The 22,428-nt window shown below is 38.3% G+C and overlaps 1 protein-coding gene and 1 pseudogene across 1 annotated transcript; one reads left to right on the forward strand and one right to left on the reverse strand.

Moving 5' to 3' along the window:
• Positions 1–4,640: 4,640 nt before the first annotated feature.
• LOC114103572 (RNA polymerase II elongation factor ELL2 pseudogene) lies at positions 4,641–6,641 on the reverse strand (annotated as a pseudogene).
• A 1,648-nt stretch (positions 6,642–8,289) lies between these two features.
• On the forward strand, positions 8,290–9,579 carry LOC114103571 (interferon-inducible GTPase 1-like). The gene has a single exon (XM_027949307.2). The coding sequence runs from the start codon at positions 8,290–8,292 to the stop codon at positions 9,577–9,579; it is 1,290 nt and encodes a 429-aa protein (XP_027805108.2).
• The last annotated feature ends 12,849 nt before the right edge of the window (positions 9,580–22,428 follow it).

Genomic DNA, 22,428 nt, shown 5'->3' on the forward strand with positions numbered 1-22,428 from the left:
CTCACCCTGGGCTTGGTCCAAGATTCAGCAACTGGTTCTTCCCACCCCAGCTTGTCTGTTTCTCAGGTGCTCTGAGGTGGCTCCCATGACCTTCTGGGGTCAATGTGGGCCCATCAACCCCCAGGTTACAGAATTCAATGGGCTTCACAAGCACCACCCAGGGGACAGGTTGCCAAGCTGCTTGCTTTATGCTTCTGAGGTTCATCATGTTCTTTATTATCCTCCTCATCTTCCAATCTTCCCTGGGGATTGGTTTGAGAAGAAATTCCCTGATTGCCACGTGAGGTCTGCATAGTTCCCAGAAGTTGCCCTCATCCCCATCCTCCCTCTTCAGTCCAACACCCTGGATGGATTCCTTCACATTTCTGTGTGTTTTCCTTAGTTTCAAGCAGAAAAATTGGCACCACTATTAAGGAGTTCCCTGGCCAGACTTCGTAACTATGAAAGTAATTTTTTTCCAAATCATGGCTCTGCCCTGCTCAGCCCACCCCAGTACTGTGATATGCTATAAGGTGCTTAAAGGAAGAAAGACTGGATTCCCACTCATCTCTTAGCATTATTGACATTTGGAGCCTGATAATACTTCAGTGTGTGTGTGGTGGGACATTAAGCAGCATCCCTTGTCCCTGCCAGTAGCATCTCACCTCCCAGTTGTGACAACCAGAGACTTCTACATAGACTGCCAAGTGTCCCTGTGGGCTCAAGTTTGCCCTGATAAAGAGCCATTGCCAGAGGCACATGCATTGACCATGTTCTTTAATATTGGTTCTAAAATTCGATGTACTGGGCCCTTTTCCTTACTTACAGAGTTAAAATAGAATAAGAGAGAAAGAAGATCAAGGATTACTGCAGAATTTTGCTGTTTTCTTGAATAATGGTGGGGTCCATAAGTCATATGGGAAGACTTCAAAGAGAGAGGGTAACTGTAAAGGTGCCAATCCTGAGCTGGTTGAAAATCCTTCTCAACATCATCTTGTTTCCTCCAGCTTCCAGAATGTGACACTCATGACTAATTGCCTGTTTATTTATACCTACTATTTTTATTGTGTGTGCACACATATGATGCTTTCAGATATCCAATGTTATTATTTATCACTTTTCTAACCCTAATTATAATTAATGTTGGTCTGTCATCTTTTCTTCATTAAGTTTTATCATCAGTGTATTTTATATTTAAAATGAATTAAGCATGGGTAAAACATTTTTACTCTCCTTTCCAAATTTACAATTATATACAAAGATACTTTCTGAACTTTTATACTTGGTAGAATTTTTTGAACCATTTCAATCTGAGCTGTTTTGTAATAAGGAAGTTTAATTTTTTTCTTGGTTACAGATTGTATGTCATTTTGTATTTCATCTACAACTAATTTCCATATGTAATGTTTTCCAAAAACATATTTGTTTTATATGGTTTATTTTTTCAGTTCAAACTGTTAAATTTTAGACTACATACTTTATGTTCCCATAAAGTAAAATAGAGATAGTCTAAATCAGTGTTAACAGAAAAACTTCATGAAATGAAAGTTTATGCTGTTTGATGAATAAGACTATGCTATGTTTAAATATACATGCTCTTTTCTATATTCCTGGCATCCAGGATGAAAAAAAAATCTTTAAATATACATCTAATGTAGGTAATAGGTTCTTTGCATGTCTCTCTTCAAAAAATGCTTTATAAGCTGGGAATGGAACCACCATTTGACCCAGCTATTCCCCTTCTTGGTCTATTCCCTAAAGACCTAAAAAGAGCATGCTACAGGGACACTGCTACATCAATGTTCATAGCAGCTCAATTCACAATAGCAAGACTGTGGAACCAACCCAGATGCCCTTCAATAGACGAATGGATTAAAAAAATGTGGCATTTATACACAATGGAGTATTACTCTGCATTAAAAAATGACAAAATCATAGAATTTTCAGGAAAATGGATGGCACTAGAGCAGATTATGCTAAGTGAAGCTAGCCAATCCCTAAAAAACAAATGCCAAATGTCTTCTTTGATATAAGGAGAGTAACTAAGAACAGAGTAGGGACGAAGAGCAGGAGAAGAAGATTAACATTAAACAGAGATGAGAGGTGGGAGGGAAAGGGAGAGAAAAGGGAAATTGCATGGAAATGGAAGGAGACCCTCAGGGTTATACAAAAGAACATACAAGAGGAAATGTGGGGAAAGGGAAAAATAATACAAGGGGGAGAAATGAAGGTTAATAGAGGGGGTAGAGAGAGAAGAGGGGAGGGGAGGGGAGGGGAGGGGGGATAGTAGAGGATAGGAAAGGTAGCAGAACACGACAGTCACTAGTATGGCAATATGTAAATCAATGGATGTGTAATTGATGTGATTCTGCAATATGTATATGGGCTAAAAATGGGAGTTCATAACCCACTTGAAGCAAAGTGTGAAAGATGATATATCAAGAACTATGTAATGTTTTGAACAACCAACAATAAACAACAACAAAAAATGCTTTATAGCAGCATATAAATTGTTTACATACACATTTAATTTTACAATTTTGCCCCCAAACAATAGATCTGTTTTATTTTTATATCAATTTTGCCCAACATTTATAAATATGACAATGTGTTGAAATGGAAATGTTTTTGTCATTCACAATAGAAGTAGCAATTTGACAGGGGAAAAAAAACCTACAGTAACCCTGGTCAGTTGTTTAACCTGAGCATTTGACCTACTAGAGAGTAGCATCTTCTTGCTTTCATAAATGCTCACATCCACATCACCTCTGCACACAGGTTGGGCACATGCTTCCAGACACTGGTAGACCACAATGTCCTTCCCATTGCTCTAATCACTGAGAAGCAATGTGGCTGATGATTAACCACACTCAGTACACAACTAGCCAATACCTTAAGACAGCCATTGTAACGAAGGGCAGATTTGATATTTCATATCAAGTCAACCTATGTAACTCATAAACACTCATAAAAACTCATACAATTTTGTTTTTAACCCTCCAAAATAATGTTTTAATTTTTTTTAATTTTATGCAAATTTCTAAATATTCTACTATTGAAAGCAAAGAGTTCACCTTCATAAAAGGTCAGAAAATAGGCTTATGTTTCTCCAGAAGCATTTCACCTTGCACATTATTTTTTTATTAACACACATAACTTTTAAGGGTGGACATTGGAGCCCCAACTATGTACTAAAAATTATTTCTAGTAAAAAAAAAATAATAAGTTTTTCAAGGAAATAAATTGATTTGAGTTATGGACACTGGAGCTCCAAAATCTAAATAATTATTTCTATTAACAAACACAAGTTTTGAAAATGTGAAGAAAGGACCAGAAAAAAAGCAGCTTCAAATGCAGGAAAGCAAAGTAAAATGGGGGGTGTGGGGACTCAAGTTTATTAATACTGAAACTTTCACCAGGACCAACTTTCATCTTTTTAGGAATTTAGAGGAACTCATTTGTAATTTTCTATAAATAAACTTAAGTTAATTCATATCTTCTGGTGCAAGCAGAGTTCTGGAGCCATGATTGCTTGCTGTTGGTCAAATCCAGTATTAGTCTTTTGATGTGAGCCAGTTTGTTATGAAGATACTCACATCTGTATTTTCCTTAGTAATCAGGACTGCAGTGCTTGATTGGCTGATATTCTTGTAAGACTTCTTCATGAACCTTCTGATACTCTTTTATCTGGAGAACGGTGTGTGTTCTTTTGTTTGTTTGTTTGTTTATTTGTTTGTTTTGCACAATGTTTGATAAAACTTCTAGCTGCCACTTTCATCTTGGCCAGCAAAGTCCTGTTCTCATCATACTCAGAATTGAAATTGTCCTTGTAGTTCCCTCATTGCTTATAGCAGACGATCACAATATAGTTATCCTGGGAGTTCAATGTTGAAGAAGGCACCAACCAAGGCACCGACCGTGGAGGCAGTGCAACCTGCTGTAACTCCCTCACAGCAATCCAGACTGGAGTTACTCAGCTTGGCAATTTCTTCTGCTCTTCAAACGTCTTCCTTCTTCTTCTAATTGTCGCAATGTTAAGTATTTTCCCTTATGTTTTTTAGACTGGTGGGGGGATGGGGTACCAGGGATTGAACTTGGGGGCACTGGAACCACATCCCCAGCCCTATTTTGTATTTTATTTAGAGACAGGGTCTCACTGAGTTGCTTAGTGCCTTGTTGTTGCTGAAGCTGGCTTTGAACTTATGATCCTCCTGCCTCAGCTATTGGGAACCACCCTGGACAGGACTATGTACACACCTTTAAGTCCTGAATTAAAGAGGTGCTGGGCTGGTATTGCATCCATTGCAATGCAAATGGACTTTACCTCTGATCTGATAAGAAAGGTGCAGCTCTGGAGTGGGCAGTCGCCTGATGGGGTTGAATTACACCCACCAACCTGTTTGTTGGAACCTTACCCTTTTTACCCTTTGCCCTTTTTTGACAGAATGTACTTTGGAACAGCTTCCCCCAATAAAACTTGGGTTGGAGGCATGCTCTCTCTCTCTCTCTTTCTTGCCTGCCTTGCCTCCTTTGTGGCAACTGGATCAGAGGGACCATCACAGAACCCAAAGAAAAAGATATTTCTCTGTCTTTGTGTGATTATTTCATGCCAGCCCACTTCTCCTGGAGGGACTGACTGGTTTAATCGTGAGTCACCACACTCAGCCTCCTGAGCCACTGTGATTACAGGTATGCACCACCCTGCCCGGCTTTTTTTTTTTTTTTAAGAGCTCTTTCTGGAATTTTTGTGAGACATTGGTTTCTTCCATAGGCTATGGACACTTTAGAACTGAACCAGCTGGTAAGGTTTCCAGAGAAGACCTAGAGGTATTTTGTCGTGCTGGTCTTCATAGACACTACCATTTTCATTAAAACTTTCAAGAGGTAGTTCATGAGTTCCCCAGCCTTCTGGAGTGTTAGGGAAACTGGAGTTCAAATTTTTCAGTCTGAGGAGGATTTGAGACAGGCAGGAGAGTTGAAGACAGTGGAGGAGGGGTGGGGATGGAAGCAGATGCAGGGTGGTAGGGCACCTACCGAAGATTTGTCTTTAGTGGGATTCAAATGTCCATTTAATGTTGGCTGTATTCTCTATGTCAAATGAGATAGTCTATCTCTTTTATTCATTAAAGGATCAATAAAACCTGAATCCAAAGGCCATTTCTGAGGAGCGGATGCAGAATATCTACTAGAAAACATGAGAGATTCTGAACAACCAGGGCCAGAGGAATTCTGAGATGGATTTAGTTTTCTAGAGAGTATGAACACCAATATCATCTGTTTTGTTTTATCCTGGGCAGTCTTGCCAAAGCTCCTTAAACACATAATCCTTTAAAGTATAGAAGAAGTGTTTTGGAGTCAGAATGGCTCCCAGAGTGCTTACTCCACCTTTCTTCAGTGGAGCCCACAGTTCAGGTTTCTTGTAGGACTTTAGTGGCAGTAAGTGAATTACCCTGTCCCTGTATGGCAACTGAGAAACACCGCTATTGTCTTTACTCTTGCTCTTTTGGGTTTATTCTTGCTCATTCTCTATGTATCTAAGCTAAATTCCTCAGTGCATTTGTTTTCATCTTCTTTGGCTCTTTGAAGCTTAGAAATAGAGGCAGGAATAATTCCAACACTTCCTATATGGAAAGACTATCTTATTTCTCCCTTCTCTCATCTCTGTATATCTATATCCAATCTATATCCAATTTCTATATCCAGTAGCCAGGGAACAAAGCATAGAGAAAGACTCCACAGACAGGAGGTAGGACAGGAAGGAAGACACAAGACTTTGCCTTGGGAACTCAGTTGAACTGGAACATGCTATTACCAAATCATCAGTGCAAAAGTGGAAAAGCATTTAGTATTCTCTGAAAACTCTGAATTGTCTTGAGGCACTAATAATCTATCTTCACAGTTAATCTTAAGCCACTTCTCATATGTAGAAACTGGAGATGGGCAACAACTTAGGTTCTCAAGGGCAAGAGCTTATTAATTTCTGTTGATGAACCTAGTAGTCTTCTTCACAATGTAATTGTCACCCCTCTATCAAACTCAGAAACAATAGGACAAGACCATTTAACATGGTATGACACAATCAAATATATATTTGGGTAACAGAATATTTATTCAGAATTTTCAGCTATTCTATTTTTGTATCACTTGTTCAGATACATGGTATCCTTAGGGAGGAAAGGATGCACATATCCTTGCAGCACCTCACTTAAGAGAAAATGAGACATGTATTACAGTATATGGAGGATTCATCAATAAGCCTTCAAATTAAGAGAGTTTGATGCGAGAGCAACTTCAGAAAGTTAGCCCAGGTGAGGCAGATCAATAAGGGATAGTGAGGCACCAGAAGCCAGGAAATATAAAAAGCCATTATCAAAGCTAGCACAGGAGCAAGACTGGGAGAAACATTTTCTAAAAAACTCTATTGGATTACGAACACTTGATTGAGGCCACTTAGCAGTGATTCTCTTAGTGGCAGATGCAGCTACCATCAGAAATACAGCCCAGGCAAAGAGACAGCAAGCAGACCATGTTCTCACCTCTCATTTCACACTCAGACACTGCTGCTGCCTCTCAATAGCTCCACTTACTGGCAGCTGGGAGGTGAGGGAGCTATCCACCTGAAGACTCAGGCCAAGAAAGTTCAGATGGATCTGGGAATACATTATGGAAAATCTAACACTAAAGTCACATTAGAAATTCTTGGTCTGTTCTGCTACCCACGTAAAAAGTGTTCTTCCTGATCTCATTTATATGTGGAATCCCAAGTAGTCAAACTCATAGAATCAGAGAGTGGTTGCCAGGGGCTGGAAGAAGGGAATAATAAGGATGTGTTGGGCAAATGATACAAAGTTTCAGTTACACAATGTGAACAAGTTCTGGAGACCTAATGTATGGAATGATTATAATAATTAAAAATACTTAATTATACACCTAAAATTTGCCATGTGAATAGATCTTAACATTCACTCTATACACCATACACACACAGACACATGCACACAGACAATGTAGGGGTGCTAGTTTTGTTAGATAAACGGACTTTGATTATAAGTTAACAGAGTTCATATATCAAAACATTAAATTGTACATATACGGTTTTTATATGCTAGTGATATCTTAATAAACCTATTACAAGAAATGATCTCACATGGTGACATTAAAGAGTAGCAGGATTTCTCAGATACTCTTCCCAAAGAAGTGTTGCATTTCAAAAAGTATTCTGTACAGTTAGATTACTCTCATAAAAAAATTGTTTAAAAGACAACAAGGGAGCTAGACATGAACTCAAATGTGCTGAAATGTTCTATTCATTTAGTGGGTTTAACCATTATTGCAAGTTAATAATACTCCTGAAAGACAAGAACTCAACAACGTGAGTTCCAAAGCCAAGAGAAGTACCTAAAAAGCAAACCAATGAAACTTGAGAAGTACATCAATCAAATAAAATAGCTTGCCTTTGTTAACATCTAGACCCATACCAATATTGCAAAACAAAAATACAAACAAAAACGTGGCTGTCAGGGAAGTCTGATCTGATTAAGAATTGTGGGGGAGATGCTAAGAGCCAAGTATATGATGCATGGCATTTTTGGTTGAAAGGTGACGCCAGCTAGCCATTGAGATGATATGATTATGTTAAGATTTGCATTCATATGGATATTGGACTCCTGCTGTTCACCTAGGCCGGCTATGGGACTCCTGGAGAGTTCCCATTGGTTGGGGAAGTACAGTAGGAGGGAGTTCCGGGGGAGGAGCTCGCTCGGCGGTCCGAGAGGAGGCCGCGTGGGTGGAAAAAATCTTCCCGGGCGGTACCGGACATTGGCGGCAGTTTCAAAAAATAAACTTTGTTCCTGCTTGAGTGGCTCGTGATTTTGTGCCCAGCCAGACTGCGGCAGAATTGAGGACAATGAAGTATTATTGTTACTTCAGTTTGGTAATTTTATTGAACTTAAGTTAATAAAAATTCCTGATAATTAGGAGAAATATACCAAATGATGATATCTTGGGTTGGCTTTAGAGTCCTGCAGTAGGATTAGGTGAATTAGGATTGAAGCTAGTTAAAAACACATGCAGTTTTTTATGATGTTTTCCCTAACTTTGTTTCAGTTTCAACCTTTCCCTAATAAAGAATTTAAACAAGAAAAAGCAGACTGATACAACTGAAGCAGCTCAGGACATAACTAAGGACATAATGGCCCTGAGTTTACAGCACTTTTGGTAAGATCAAAGCTGTAAGATGTTCTCTGGTGTAATAACCCTTTCGACTTTATTCTTCCCTCTTTCTTTCAGTTACTTTGCTTGCTTGCAGTCATGGGTCAGTTGTTCTCTGCTACTCCTAATCATGCGCAACACCAAGCTTTGGTTCCTAGATTTACTTCATATTTTAACAACTTCGAGATGGGAAGCATAATCATCTCTCAAAAAACCTTCAGTTTGATAGTGTCACTCCTACAAAAAGGGAACATTCAGGAGGCAAATTCTACAATCAGGTATGCTTTAAAAGAAATTGACAATACCCAACTGGACATTGCTGTGACAGGGGAGTCTGGAGCAGGGAAGTCCAGTTTCATCAATGCCCTGAGAGGGGTTGGACATGAAGAAAAAGATGCAGCTCCTGTTGGGGTGGTGGAGATGACCATGGAGAGAACTGCATACAAACACCCAAACTTTCCCAGTGTGACAATCTGGGAGCTGCCTGCCATTGGAGCCACTAATTTAGAGCCAAAAGATTATCTGGACAAAGTAAAATTTAGGGAGTATGACTTCTTCATTATTGTTTCTGCTACACGATTCAAGAAAATTGACCTAGACTTGGCCAAGGCAATCAAAACTACGAAGAAGAATTTCTACTTTGTAAGAACCAAGGTGGATTCTGATTTACGAAATGAAGAAATGTCTAAGCCAACTACCTTTGACAGAGAAAATGTCCTGCAGCAGATCCGAGAGGACTGTGTGAGAAATCTGAAGAAGAATAACATTGATGAACCACAGATATTCTTAATTTCCAACAACAATTTATCTGAGTATGATTTCCCAATCATGATGGACACCCTAATAAAGGATCTCCCTGCTCAAAAGCGCCACATTTTTAAGTTTTCCTTGCCTAACATTATGGAGGCAGACATTGAAAGGAAACGGGATTCTCAGATGCAGTATATCTGGCTAGAAGCCTTCAATGCTGGAGTATCTGCCTTCACACCTTTCAAGATCTTCTTCAGTAACAATGAGGTGGAGAAGCTGAAGGCAAGTTTAAACCAGTATCGAGTCCTTTTTGGAGTTGATGATGCATCCCTGAAAACTTTGGCTAAGCATTTGCAAGTGCCAGAAGAACAACTCAAAGAAATCATTAAATCTCCAACTTTGTTGGAAACTGAGAAGGAAGAAACAATAGGGGAAATGTTATTGAGATATTTGAAGAATTTTTTTATACATGGTGGAGGCCCCCTTGGTGCAGCTCTTTACTACAATAAAATATATTATTTGCAACTTTATCTCCTTGACACGGTAACGGATGATGCTAAAGTTCTCCTTAAAGCCAAATATTCAGGAAAACAGTTCAAATCCAAACCTCACACAGCTGCTGACCACAAGAGAACCTAATGATCAACACCAGAGCCATCCTCTGCTCACATTTTATCTTGAAACTACCCAATCAGCAACCTCCATGGGAAATCCTAGAGGAAAAGACACATGGGCATTAATTCTAGGATAATCCCAGTGGGCATTTTCCCTCTCTCTCTCGTGCTCTCTCTCCCCTTCTACCCATCTTGCTTTCTCTCTGCCCTCCTCTCCCTCTCTTCCTCAATCTCCCACACACACATTGTCAAGCTCCCTGTCACCTCTGCCATTCCTCTCTGTGTCCTGACTGCACTCCTCTCCTCCCTGGAACATGGGAAGAACCGGCTCTTTGTTTCATGGATTTTGTTTCCCATCCTCATCATCTCACCTGACACACACACCTGAGCTTTACACTCCCTCCTGCCCTCATCCAACCTGTGAAGACAGTGACTATCATAGCTTCTGGCCACTCTCAATAGGGAGACCTCAACACCAAAGTAGAAAGAAACCCATAACCATAGGAAACACAACTCAAGATAAATGATTATTAGCCAGTTTCTATGAATCCTATTTAGAAAGAATCTTTTCTGAGACAATAACTAAAGGAAATCTATGATTCTGTATTGGAAGCAATGGGGAGCCCTAGGAGAGCTCTCTGGTTTGAGACTACTGCTGATCTTTTGATTGTTGTGATGGTAAGGAATTGCTTTAATCCATATCTAATGCCAGAAAGTATTTGCTGATGCGATTTTATATTCTCAATACATCATGACACTTCATATGGATTGTTGTACTGTTTTTATTTACTGATAATCTCCTTGACTATTCAGTAGCCTATCACTTGATTTTCCTTAAGGTGAAAATACAGTATCTGCTTTAGAAAGACAAAAAAAGATTCCCCCGTGAGTGGTAATGTCTTGTTCAGTTTGGACTGCTACAATAACACCACAGATTGTGTGGATTAAACATCAGAAATGTATTTCTCACACTTCTCAAAACTAGAAGACAAAGATCCAGGTGCCAGCATGGTTGTGTCCTGGGGTGGAGCACTCATGCCAGTCTTGTCCTCACATGGCCTTCCTTGGTCCATGTATGCAAGGAGACTCATTTTTCTCCCTTCTTTCCATAAAGGCATCAGTCTCCTCATGACATGCTCTGACCCTAATTAGTACTTCTTTATCACATCTATCCAAGCTGGTGACCTATACTGGGTTCACAAAATCTGACTACTTCAATAACTTAAGAAAATGGTGAAGAAAGCACGCGAGCACACAAAAGTACCTTTCCAAAATCCAGGAACGACTCTGAGACCTTAAGGTCTGTGGAAAGAGAGAGAGCCACTGGAACACACAAGGGGAGGTTCCATGGAACATTCTATCCAAAAAAGGGTAAAGGGTAGGATTACCAAGGAACAAGGAAGCAGCCCACTCCAGTTGGGCAATGCCCATTCCCAGAGCTGCACCTTTCTATCTGAGCAGACGCGAGTCCACTTACATTGCAATAGGTACAATACCAGTCCAGTTCCTCTTTAGTCAGGACTTAAAGGTGAGTGCATAGCTCCTATCCAAAGTGGCTCCTACATATTTCCCCTTTTTTCTTTGAAAGAGTAGGTGATGAGTTGTTATCTTGAATTCCTGGATTCTTGTTCTGAGGGCATGACATCATATTGTCACAATACAAAAGAGGATTAATAGCAAAGATAACAGTCCAATAATATACCATGCAGAATGCTTCAGTATTTCTCCAGGATTGAAGTCATTTAACTGACTCAAAAAGACCCAAGTTATTATCATTACTCTGCCAAACACTCATCAGAAGTTTTTTAACCTTTTCCCAATTTTAGTGGGAAGCATTGTGTTTGACCATAGTAACACAGACACATTTAATTGGCGTGGCATTTAAGCCTTTCCTCAAACCATAGAGCAGAGGGCTCATTTGTATTATTCATTACAGTGGCTTCAACTTTGTACCAATCCTTCCATCAGTATTCATCTGACTATGGAGAATCTTGGAAGTAACTTAATTCAAATTATTAAGAAAATTCACATGTCATAAGTTTTGAGATATAGTCACAAAGGCCTTGATTGTAGAAACAATAATTTTTTAAGTAGACACTTTAAGGATCATGAGATTAAGATCTTGCCTAGGTCTGGTTAATTGGCAGGTACCTGTTTTAAAGCCTGAATTTTAATTTCATCACAGCAGGGTTCTAAAATGCCAGCTGACAATAAGACAATGGAACATTCGTGAAGGATCAATGTCCTTTTTCTCTATTATGACTAGTGATACAATTAGGCAAGTTGCATTTTTTATAGGTTACAGGATATTTATCATCCTTTCTCTTAATCCTCACATTTAAGGAATGTTTTAGGTCTGTCAGTAATACAAAAATTCTGGAGGCAGAAGTTAAGTATCAAACTTCCTTTTGGATGCCATCTCACTGAGGGTCAAAGCTCCTAGGAATTATGGCATCTTTATGTAATTGTTTTTGTAAATTCTAGGAGACCAGTCTGTGAATAACTGGCCTATATAGGAAAATTTTATTTCAATAATCTTTTTATTTTGACAATTGTTCAGATATATAAATATAGTCCTAATTTCTAAGGACCAGAATGGTTGGCAGATTTAGGTTTCTCATATGCTTTTTCTCAAAAAAAAAAAAATATTTTTAGACAGCCAACATGTATCATAAGATTAACATAGGTAATCGATCATTACAGTCAATATAATTAATCTATATAGTCAATATAATCAATCTAAGTTACATGGGTGGACTTTCCAGTTCACATTGCAAAGCACATTAAAAGTGGACCTGAGAAATGGATCCACAGAATTCTTCATAAGTTTTACTTACCTGTCAAGCTCGTGAAACCTGCATTGCTGCCAACTCTGCAGATGGAAATTTACCTTTCTGTATCAGGTTTTTCAGCCATTCTATGATGACCAACTTGAACTCTACCTTTTGAAATTTGATTCAACTTACTAAATCATGTTAAGCAGCAGAAAGACTCTCAATATCACAATTAAGAAAAAATTAAATATTTTGTAAGATCTAATGTGTTCTTATGGGGTCCTATTTTCCTCCTTTCTTTATTTAAAAAAAATGAGTAGAGGCCTGGGATGCTGTAACATCATTAATTTAAGTTATAGACAATAGTACAAGTATTTAAATAATAAGAAGGGTTTTATTATCTTTAGGTGGTCATAAAACTTGACAAAGGTCACTTACTAGTTATGTTAAGTTTAACATTAGTGAATTGGAAAGGAACCATGTTAAATAGAAGTTTAGCCTTTACTAAATGTATGACTTGATTTGACTTTAACAGAATTACCAATAATGAAGAACATGATAAGTTGTATATAAAAATGTGTACTTTGAAACTAGTTCTAGATTAACTTAAATAATTATCTTATTTTGGAATTAAATGAGAGACAGAGTTTTTAATTTAGGAGATTTGGCCTTTACTAAGGGCATAAGATACACACACACACACACACACACACACACACACACACATATGAGAAAGAGACATCTTTCCAAGATAGGAAATACATGTGTTTAATAAGCACAGGAAAGGTATTTTATTTTTTACCATTAATAAAAATGAAGTAGAAAAATGAATAGTTCTTTGTTTATCAATCTATGAAAAAACTGTCATTACTGTTATCAAACTTAGTGTTAACCTAAGTATGGGGAGTTAGTATCTCAAATATTAATGGGTAAAAACAAGTCAACAGTATGGTTTAAAACAGTGATCTAATTTAGAATTTTATATGACATTGAGCTAGCAGTGACCTTTGAGGGACTTATGTCAAAATAATCTTTACATATAAAGAAATGGTTGAATGAACATCTTTAATAGTTTTACTTAATATAGCAAAATTGGCTCTAATAATTATGTATATTTTATGACTTTATTAATTTCAAAAATATGAACGTGTGATATAGGTCATTACCTTGTTTTTAGTTAAGGTAGAGAATGGGTTTATTATGTTTTAAACTTTCTACTGAGACTAACTACTGGCTATTGAACTGACCTGATCATGGCTGTCTGTATAATATTTTAAGGGTAACTAATTTTTATTTTCCTCAGTTATAAACTGTTGACAGGGGCTCAAAGTAAGGCCCTGTTTCAATGTTTAGAGGCTTCCAAAATCTGTTTGTAACTTAGAAGAGGACTGAAATTTTTTACCCAGGAAGCTTATTTTTCTTGGGGCTAAGATTAGCATTTTAATCTCTTTCTGTCTGTATGTTTTCTATATTTTCTATTTAATCTCTGTACAAATTTTGGGATAACAGCTAAATTTGGTTAGGATAATGCCAATTTCTGTAATCCTTTGAAATTGGGTGGCCCTCTATAAGTTTAGGATGCTGTTTGCTTTCTTTTCGAGTCTATCTATGAAAATAGAAGGATTTTTCTAAAGGCTTACTAAAATTATTTTTGTGGCATTTTGTTCATCTGTTGGATATTAATCTGTTTGGGGGAGTTGTCTGTGCTGCAGATGGACTATCAGGTTTGTCCCTACTTTGTGTTACTGGGACATGGTTAAGATAAATCCTTTTTAAAATTATTTTGGGTGGTCTTTTACCTTAAAATTTAGCTAAGCATAATATCTTTCTAGGTGAGGTCAGATATTTGGCATAAATTTTGAAACATTGCAATACATGTATTTGGACCTTTTAAAAATCTCTCTCTCTCTCTCTCTCTCTCTCTTTTTTTTTTTTTTTTTTTTTTGTCTATATCAAGTCTGAGAGGTCCCCTTTGATAGTTTTTTCCAGTAGGCAATTTTTTTAAGTCCTTCTCTGATGATAATAGTTGAAGCTAGATATAAAATTTAGACATCTTTTATTAATCATTGTAATTTTCCAGTAAGTATATAGACTAGCTGATCCATTTTGATGTTACATGTAAAATGGACAAATTAAAGAAACTTGTAATCCCTTCCTGAGAGAAGGTCTCAAATTATCCTTATTTTTTAGAATATTAGAGTCAGTTGTTTTTAAAAAAAATTTATTAAGGTTATTTCCCAGTGTAGGGAGTAGCATACAAGTCTTATCATATATCTGACGGAAAATAAGTCCAGTCAGAGAACCCTACATGATATAAATAAATTTTCAATTAAGTTTGCAATTTTATTGTTTAACACTAACATATGCAAGAATTAGCAGTAATTATTGAGATCAATTAAATGTTAGTCTTTTTTTATGAAACAAGATTCAGCTTTTATTCTCCAACTGAAACTATCCCACTTGGAGACAAAAATATGTATGTTCACTTCTCTTTTTTTATTTTTTATTTGTTTTAATTAGTTACACATGACAGTACAATGACCTTGATATATTATACATTTGAATCAGATAGGATATAATTTCTCATTTTTCTGAGTGTACAGGTTGCAGAATCACATTGGTCATGCAGTCACATATAAATCTTAGTCTTAAAACAGAAATTTCAAAATTGGAACTCAAGGTAGTATTCAAAAACACTTATTGTTTAATCAAGGATGTAAATTTTATTCACTAAAAATTTAGTCCTTGTTCAAACAGTAAAAATTATTAGGTATAAGCTTAATGTTTAATAAGTTCTGTCATGTCAGAATATAGACAAAAATTTTAGCTTACATCCTTTTATCATTAAAATCTTAGAATATATAAAGACCTTTTCTTTTACCCAAAGATGATTTCTTTTTTTCCTCTTATGACTCTCCAATGTATCCTTTCTCTCTGTAGAAGCATCCTTTTTTCCTTCTAGAATTTCTCCTTTTAGAATTCGTTGGTTATATTTGGAATAATTCTTGTAAATCTTAGAATCTAAATAATCATTATTTTTTTTTAGTAAGAATTTATCCGGACATCTCTGCTTCATAGAATTATATCTGTCTATCATTTACAAAATCCTGAATAATGATTTAGGAATTAGAGATCATTTGATGGTTATAATTCAAACTTTATAATGTAGTAAGCATAGCAAATTACATTTATCTTAAATATTTTTAACTATAAAAGGCAGAGCATCAGAGAAATACATATGTAAAAGTAGAAATTACATGTTTCCTTTTGCGGGAAAACAATTAGAAGCAAATGGGCACATATATGTTAATTAGCTTATGAATTTAAGACTATAGATTATTTACATAACTGGAAAAATGTGCATTAAGAATAAAGGTATGCTCATAATTACGTAAATCTTATGAAACCACGTGGTTCTTAAAATATCTTGATCCATTTTAACTTACTTTTAACTATGAGTGCACTCTTACATGTGATATCACGGGGTGTAGCCAAAATAAGATCCTTGTGTGTACATTATTTATCTTCTGTATTTATATAGTCAGAAAAGAGAAGAATAAGAATTTCTTGGTCATCACAGGAACATCGTGAGAAAATTGTCTTGAGAAACTGATGTGACTCCATTTTTGAAAACCCAGCTTCTACCTCAAGGCCTGTCCAAAGGGAGGGGCCTGACCCTTGTCCTTGGAAAAACCCACAGAGCACTCCTAGGCACACAGCCACCCTGCTGAGTTGTTTGTCTGTAAATAACAGGAGAGATCTGCCAGTCAAGTGTCCCTGACTCAATTAGGCTAGGTGAGGACCCATAGCAACCCCCTAGCAACCACCAATCAGCATGAGACAGGGAAAATACCTGAGATGCCAGATGACCCCACCAGTAGTCTTGGTAATTGATAACATGTTGTGAAACCATGCAGTTTAGCACATACACCCCTCACAGATTAAACCAATCGGTTCAGAGGAATCCCCCTCTTGTACTAACCAATCACCCTTACCCAACTTTTCCCCCCCTCCAGTGAATGTGCTAATCAACTTTAAGAGTTGTTGTTTGATTTTCCCCGCAGCATGGAATGATTTGTTGTGTGATGTTGTGATGCATAGAGTATCCAAAAAAAACCTATAAATCTCACTGAACAAAGGACCAGGGCTCACTCCCCAGGACCGTTGCATTGGAAATGGTTGTGAGTCCAGGCTCTAGCTTGCAATAAAAACTCTTGTGTGATTGCATCCGATTTGGCTCCTGGAGGTCTATTGGGGTCCCACGAATCTGGCATTATAGTCTTGGGTTGCCAGCTTTTGTTCCTGTGAGGAGCAAAATGCATCCTCATAATCTCCAAAAATAAAAGCAAAATACAAAGAAGCATAGGTATGATACCTTTCATCATGTAACATTTTTTGGTAACAACCATTGAGAGGAAAAGGAAGGATTTTAAAGGAACAGGTTGAGTGATAAAATATAGGGTTATTTAATGAAAGAGTTTGTCAAATCAAATTTTACCAGAAAAAGAAATATCTTTAAGTAGTGGGAGTGTATTAAAATCATGAAGGAATTTTCTAACAACTGGGTGCAGGCCTTGTAATTCTGGTTGTCAGCCTGGGTGAGAAAAAAAGTATGTTAGTAGCTGTGAGGCAGAGCGGGAAGTCCTGCTTAGTGACAATGGGAGGGACCAAAGGAAAGCCCAAGAAAGCAGGAGGAGGGACTTTTCCACAGTTTGATTTGGCAGCCATGTAGCTGAAGGATTTCTGGGTGTAAAATCATGGACCCAAAGTGTAACCAAAGTTTTGCTTGAAATGTTAGGATTTTGCCCCCCTGCATTGTATCTTTTGACCATAACAATCCTGGTTGAAGTTCTGCAGTGCCCAGTGATGCGGAAACACGCCTCTTACAGTCCCTTCTGTTTCCTTGACGGGCTACCGTGGTAATCAGGACAGCGGAATTTTTAGTGCCACTTGTACCAAAATAACAAAGTTCCCCATTGGCTGTCTGTGTCTTGCTGGGGCGGGGCCGGCGCCTAGAGACACGTGTCCGTGGCTTGGCGCCATCCAGCCTGCACTTTCACCAACTTGCAATAGCTGCAAGAGCCAGCAGGTGTAGCCGGCTCACTCCTGGGGTGGACTTTGTGTCTGGGAAAAGGCACAAGTGAGCAGTTGCCCCAGGGACGAGCCCTGTTGGGGCAAACGCTCCCAGAGCTTCCCCAGTGGATCGCATTCCGTCCCATCTGTCTGCCTGGGAGGAATTCCATGGGCGGGCGGGGGTAGCTTTGTCTGCACCCCTGCCAGTCGCTGCCATCCGGAGCCTCGCTGTTCCTTGCTCTGTGAACCTCAGGCCCGCAGAGGCCCGGCCACCAGTAGTAGCGCCCTCATCTGGGTGAACCTTTGTGGCGGCCATGCCAGCATTGTGTGACTCCCACCTTGCGCTGGGCACTGGGCGCCGGGCTCCTCCGCCTGTACCTCTCCATTGCAAATCTCCTTATGACTGGGCGCGGGCATCCCACCAATCCCTCTGGGGCTGCAGAGTCCCTGCAGTGGCAGCTGGGTGTTCCACATCATCCCAGTTGTGGAGGCAACTGGGCTCTTGCCTCTGCAGATCGTCAGCACTCTCCAAATGGTGGGAAGGTGTACACCTATGGGTGGTTCTCCTCTCCCTTAGCTCCCCCTTGTAGCGTGAGAGCACCCTAAAAATAAAAATAAAAGTTTTTCAAGCCCCAGAATGGGCCCCAGGGCAGCCTTTATTTGGCTAGACCAGGCCCTACAAGGGAAGAACTAGCTGGGCTCCACAGGGAACAGTGGCCAGAGTCCTGCATCCCCCTCAGAACAGCTGGGCCATAGTCACCAGATGGATATGCATACTTGGCAAGGATGTAGAGAGAGATTCAGCAGATCCACTAGCTCAATTTAACTTTCCCAAACAATTCCAGAAAGTAATAACCAAACAAAAAAAAAAATGGGGGGAAAAATTTACTTTTTAGAAGCAGAAAACTTCTGGAATTTTAAGGTCCCATAGTGAAAACAATGTTTTCCTCTCATCCTTCTTTCTCTAAATATTAATTTCCAGCATATAAATTCAAAAATCTCCTCTAAAATATTTCAAAAAAAATCTACATTAATTTTGCAATAAGCCATAAAAAGCATGCTTATGAGAGAGGGCTACACTTCAACCGAATACATTTTATTAACTACCTTACAATGTGATGAACCCAGCCTAATTCCATTTTAAGATTGGGAGCCAGCTCGTCACAAAGTCACAAAAAGTTCATTTCTGTTTTACTGTAAAATACCAAGATTTCTATTTGACCTGAACATAATTGGATGTTTTTAAAACTTGCTTGGAATTCCTGCCTGTGCTTTCAACTTACTGGTGCCCTGCTCTCCTTGGCCAGATAACAACCCTCTCTGAAATCCCAGCTGCTCCTCATTAACTTTGATGTTAGAATCTGAGTTTGCTCCCTACCTTGAGATGTAAACAATGTAGATCATAAACCTGCTATCTGCCCTTGTACTATGCTTGCCAGAACCCTGTTAGCTGTAAGTTTCCGACACACACACCCCGCCTTTGTAACTTTTTGTGCTATAAAAACTTCCCTGTAATAAGACCAGGGGCTCTTCTCTAGCCCGGTTTTGGGGAGACCATTGTTGATCAGCTCACTCAGTGTACACAAATTAAGCTTACTTTAATTTGACTTAAGTTGGAGTCTGTGGTCTTTTCTTTGTGTCATGATTCAACAAACTATCCCAGTAGGGCCTCCATTTATCGCTGTTTATCGAAGCTGGCGACCTATGCTGGGTTCACAAAATCTGACTACTTAAATAACTTATGAAAATGGTGAAGAAAGCACGCAACCACACAGAAGTACCTTTCCAAAATCCAGGGACAACTCTGTGACCTTAGGGGTCTGTGGAAAGAGAAAGAGCCACTGGAATTCTTTACTCTTATATAGGGGACACACAAAAAAGGGCAATGGGTAGGATTACCAATGAACAGGAGGCAGCCCACACCAGTAGGGCAATGCCCATTCCCAGAGCTGCACCTTTCTATCTGAGCAGAGGCAAGTCCTGAGCAGAGGCAAGTCCACTTGCATTGCAATAGGTGCAATAGCAGTCCAGTTCCTCTCTACTCAGGACTTAACGGTGTGTGCACAGCTCCTGTCTAGGGCAACCCCCAACACCTCCTAATCTGATCCCATTGATTGTTGGGTTATTGACCTATGAATTTTGTAGGAAAAAAAAAACAAAAACAGGCAGTACATAAGAGCTAGGTTGTGCTAGTTATGCCTCTGGTTCAGTTGCTCTTTTATTAGAACCCAGGATACTCATTTACCAACATGAAACACTTCAAAATATTTTGAACACAAATTGAGATACTAGTTGCAGATCTCGTATCCAAAATGCTTGGAACCAACAATATACTTGTCAGCTTTCCATCACTATAACCAAATACCTGAGAAAATTAACATAGAAGGAGAAAAGGTTTATTTGGCTCTTGGTTTTAGAGCTTCCTTTACATGACTGAGCAGAACCACTGCTTTTAGTTCTCTGGTAAGGATGCCAGATAGCCATGGTTGTGAGCATGTGGCTAAACACAGCACTCACCTTGCAGCCAGAAACAAAGAAGGAAGGAATAGGATCCCACAATCCCCTTCAAAGGCGCACCCCCAATTGACCTGAGTACCTCACACTAGGCCCCACCTCCTAAGGTTCTACCTCCACAGGATAGTGCCACCCTGGGCACCAAGCCTTCAGCACAAGGGCCTTAAAGAATCATCCAACATGTAAACTATGACAAGAAAAGTTTCAGATTTCAGATGCTTTTCAGATTGTAGAATATTTGCATATACATAATGACATATTTGCGGGGGATGGACTTGAGGTTAAATACAGAATGCTCTCATGTTTCATTTCTACCTCATACACACAGCCAGGATAATGTTATACAATATAATAATTTCACAAACTAATATAAATAATAATATAAATTACACAAAGTAATAATTTTATACAATATTTTTGGTGGACCTGCCATTTGACTACATTCCATCCATAAGGTCACATGTCTGTGGCATCATGTCAGTACTCAAAGGTATTCAGATTACAGCATTTTGCATTTTAGATTAGCAAAATAGATATGTTTAAACTCTATTTGAAATTAACAGCAATGAATCAGTTGATTTTTCATTACTATAATGAAATACCTGATGTTTAGCATATATATAAAAAAAACAGACTTATTTAACTCACAGAGTGGAGGAAGAAATTCCAGACTTTTACTTTCAGGGGTCTCCTTGGCTGCCTCATCTCTTGGCAGATGGCAGCATAAAGGCAGGAGCCTCTGTGAGAATGAAAAATCACATCACCAGAGGAAGCCACCATAGAGTCTGAGGAGGGGCCAGACTTATCCCTTTACAACAATCTTCTTAAAAGAACTGATACGTGAGTCCCCTGGGAACCACCTCAATTCCTTCCAAGGAAAGAACCTCAGTGACTCAAGGACCTCACACCCACCTCTTAACATCACTTGGATTGAATTCTATGTTAATTATTTCAAACACTTTTTTGATCAATGGAAAATGGGGACAATCACACTAGAGTAATTATTCTATGTGTTCAATATTACCTACAGCACATATATTTTACCTACTCACACATATAAATATAAAAACAAGAAAAAATTTTTCTTGGTACAGGCTCCTTTTTAGTGAAATATTCCAGATTGTTTAAATGGCAAACTGAGCATATATCTCAGTAAAATGCTTGCCTGGCATGCATGAGATCCTGAGTTCAAATCCGAGCACCATATAATAATAATGATAGTAAATAAAATAAATGCACATATGATTTTCTCTTCATGCCAATGGAAATTTTATTCATTGATTTCCAATTTAGTAAATTTAGATTTATCTATGACATCTACAGTTTTCATTTATAATATCATCATAAAACACGTAGTTTTTCTTGGTGTTAAATTTTTAAATTGAATTTACACTTTTAATAATGTAATTGGCTTCATTCTTGACAAAATAAATTTCAAAATAATTCCTAGACTATGTAAATTGTATGAAAGTATTAAATCATTATTAACATTATTTCTTCTTGATATATCTAATGACATTAATACAAATGGGCTCATTTGTAAGTATTATTATTATTATTTTTGTTGTTTTTTGCAGTACTGGGGATTGAACCCAAGGATGCTCTACAGCTGAGCTACATAGCCAGCCTTTTTGATTTTTTTATTTTGTTTTTTCATACAGGGTTTTGCTGAGCGGTCCCAATTGGCCTCAAACTTGCAGTTCTCCTGCCTCAGCCCCCAAGTCACTGGAATTACAGTATTGCTCTCCACCATGCTCTCAATTAGATTCTTAGCACAAATGTTTTCAAATGAAAAAGCAGAGTAGCACCAGCAATACACACAAGAAAACTTGGAAAAAATGGGCAGAACTGAAGATGGCTGACTAGAAGTTCCTACAGTTGTACTCTCAGAGGAAAAAAATAATTTTAGAAATAAACAACTATGTGTCAACCAAAATAATGAAAGTAAAGCACCAGGGTGCAGCAAAAGTACACCAGAAATACTAGAGAGCACAGAAACTTAGGATGGCCACATATATAAGGGAAAGGAACATTTTGTTTCCACTGTCCATGTCCCAGGTAGGATCAGCTCAGAATCAGGGGAAATTTTGCCTGTGAAGAAAAGTTGTCATAAGGTCAGAGCCTAGAATAGGGGACTTCTGGTGTTCACAGGACTTCATTACCCATCTGACAAAATTCAACACTCATTCACATTAAAAACACTGAAGAAACTAAGGAGGGACAGAACTTACTTCAACATCATAAATACTCTAGAGACGAAGACAAAGCCAACATCATACTGAATGGAGAAAAACTGGAAGCATTTTCTCTAAAATCAGGAACAAGGATGTCCACTCTCACCACACCTATTCAATATAATTCTTCAAATTTAGCAAGAGCAATTAGGCAAAAGGCAAATAGGAAAAGAAGTCAAGTTATCTCTATTTGCTAATGACAAGATCATAAATGACCCAAGAAAACTCCACCAGAGAATTTCTAGAGCTGAAAAACAAATTCAGCAAAGTAGCAGGATA

This window comes from Marmota flaviventris, chromosome 5 (genome assembly GCF_047511675.1).
Source record: "Marmota flaviventris isolate mMarFla1 chromosome 5, mMarFla1.hap1, whole genome shotgun sequence".
NCBI classification, from domain to species: Eukaryota; Metazoa; Chordata; class Mammalia; order Rodentia; family Sciuridae; genus Marmota; species Marmota flaviventris.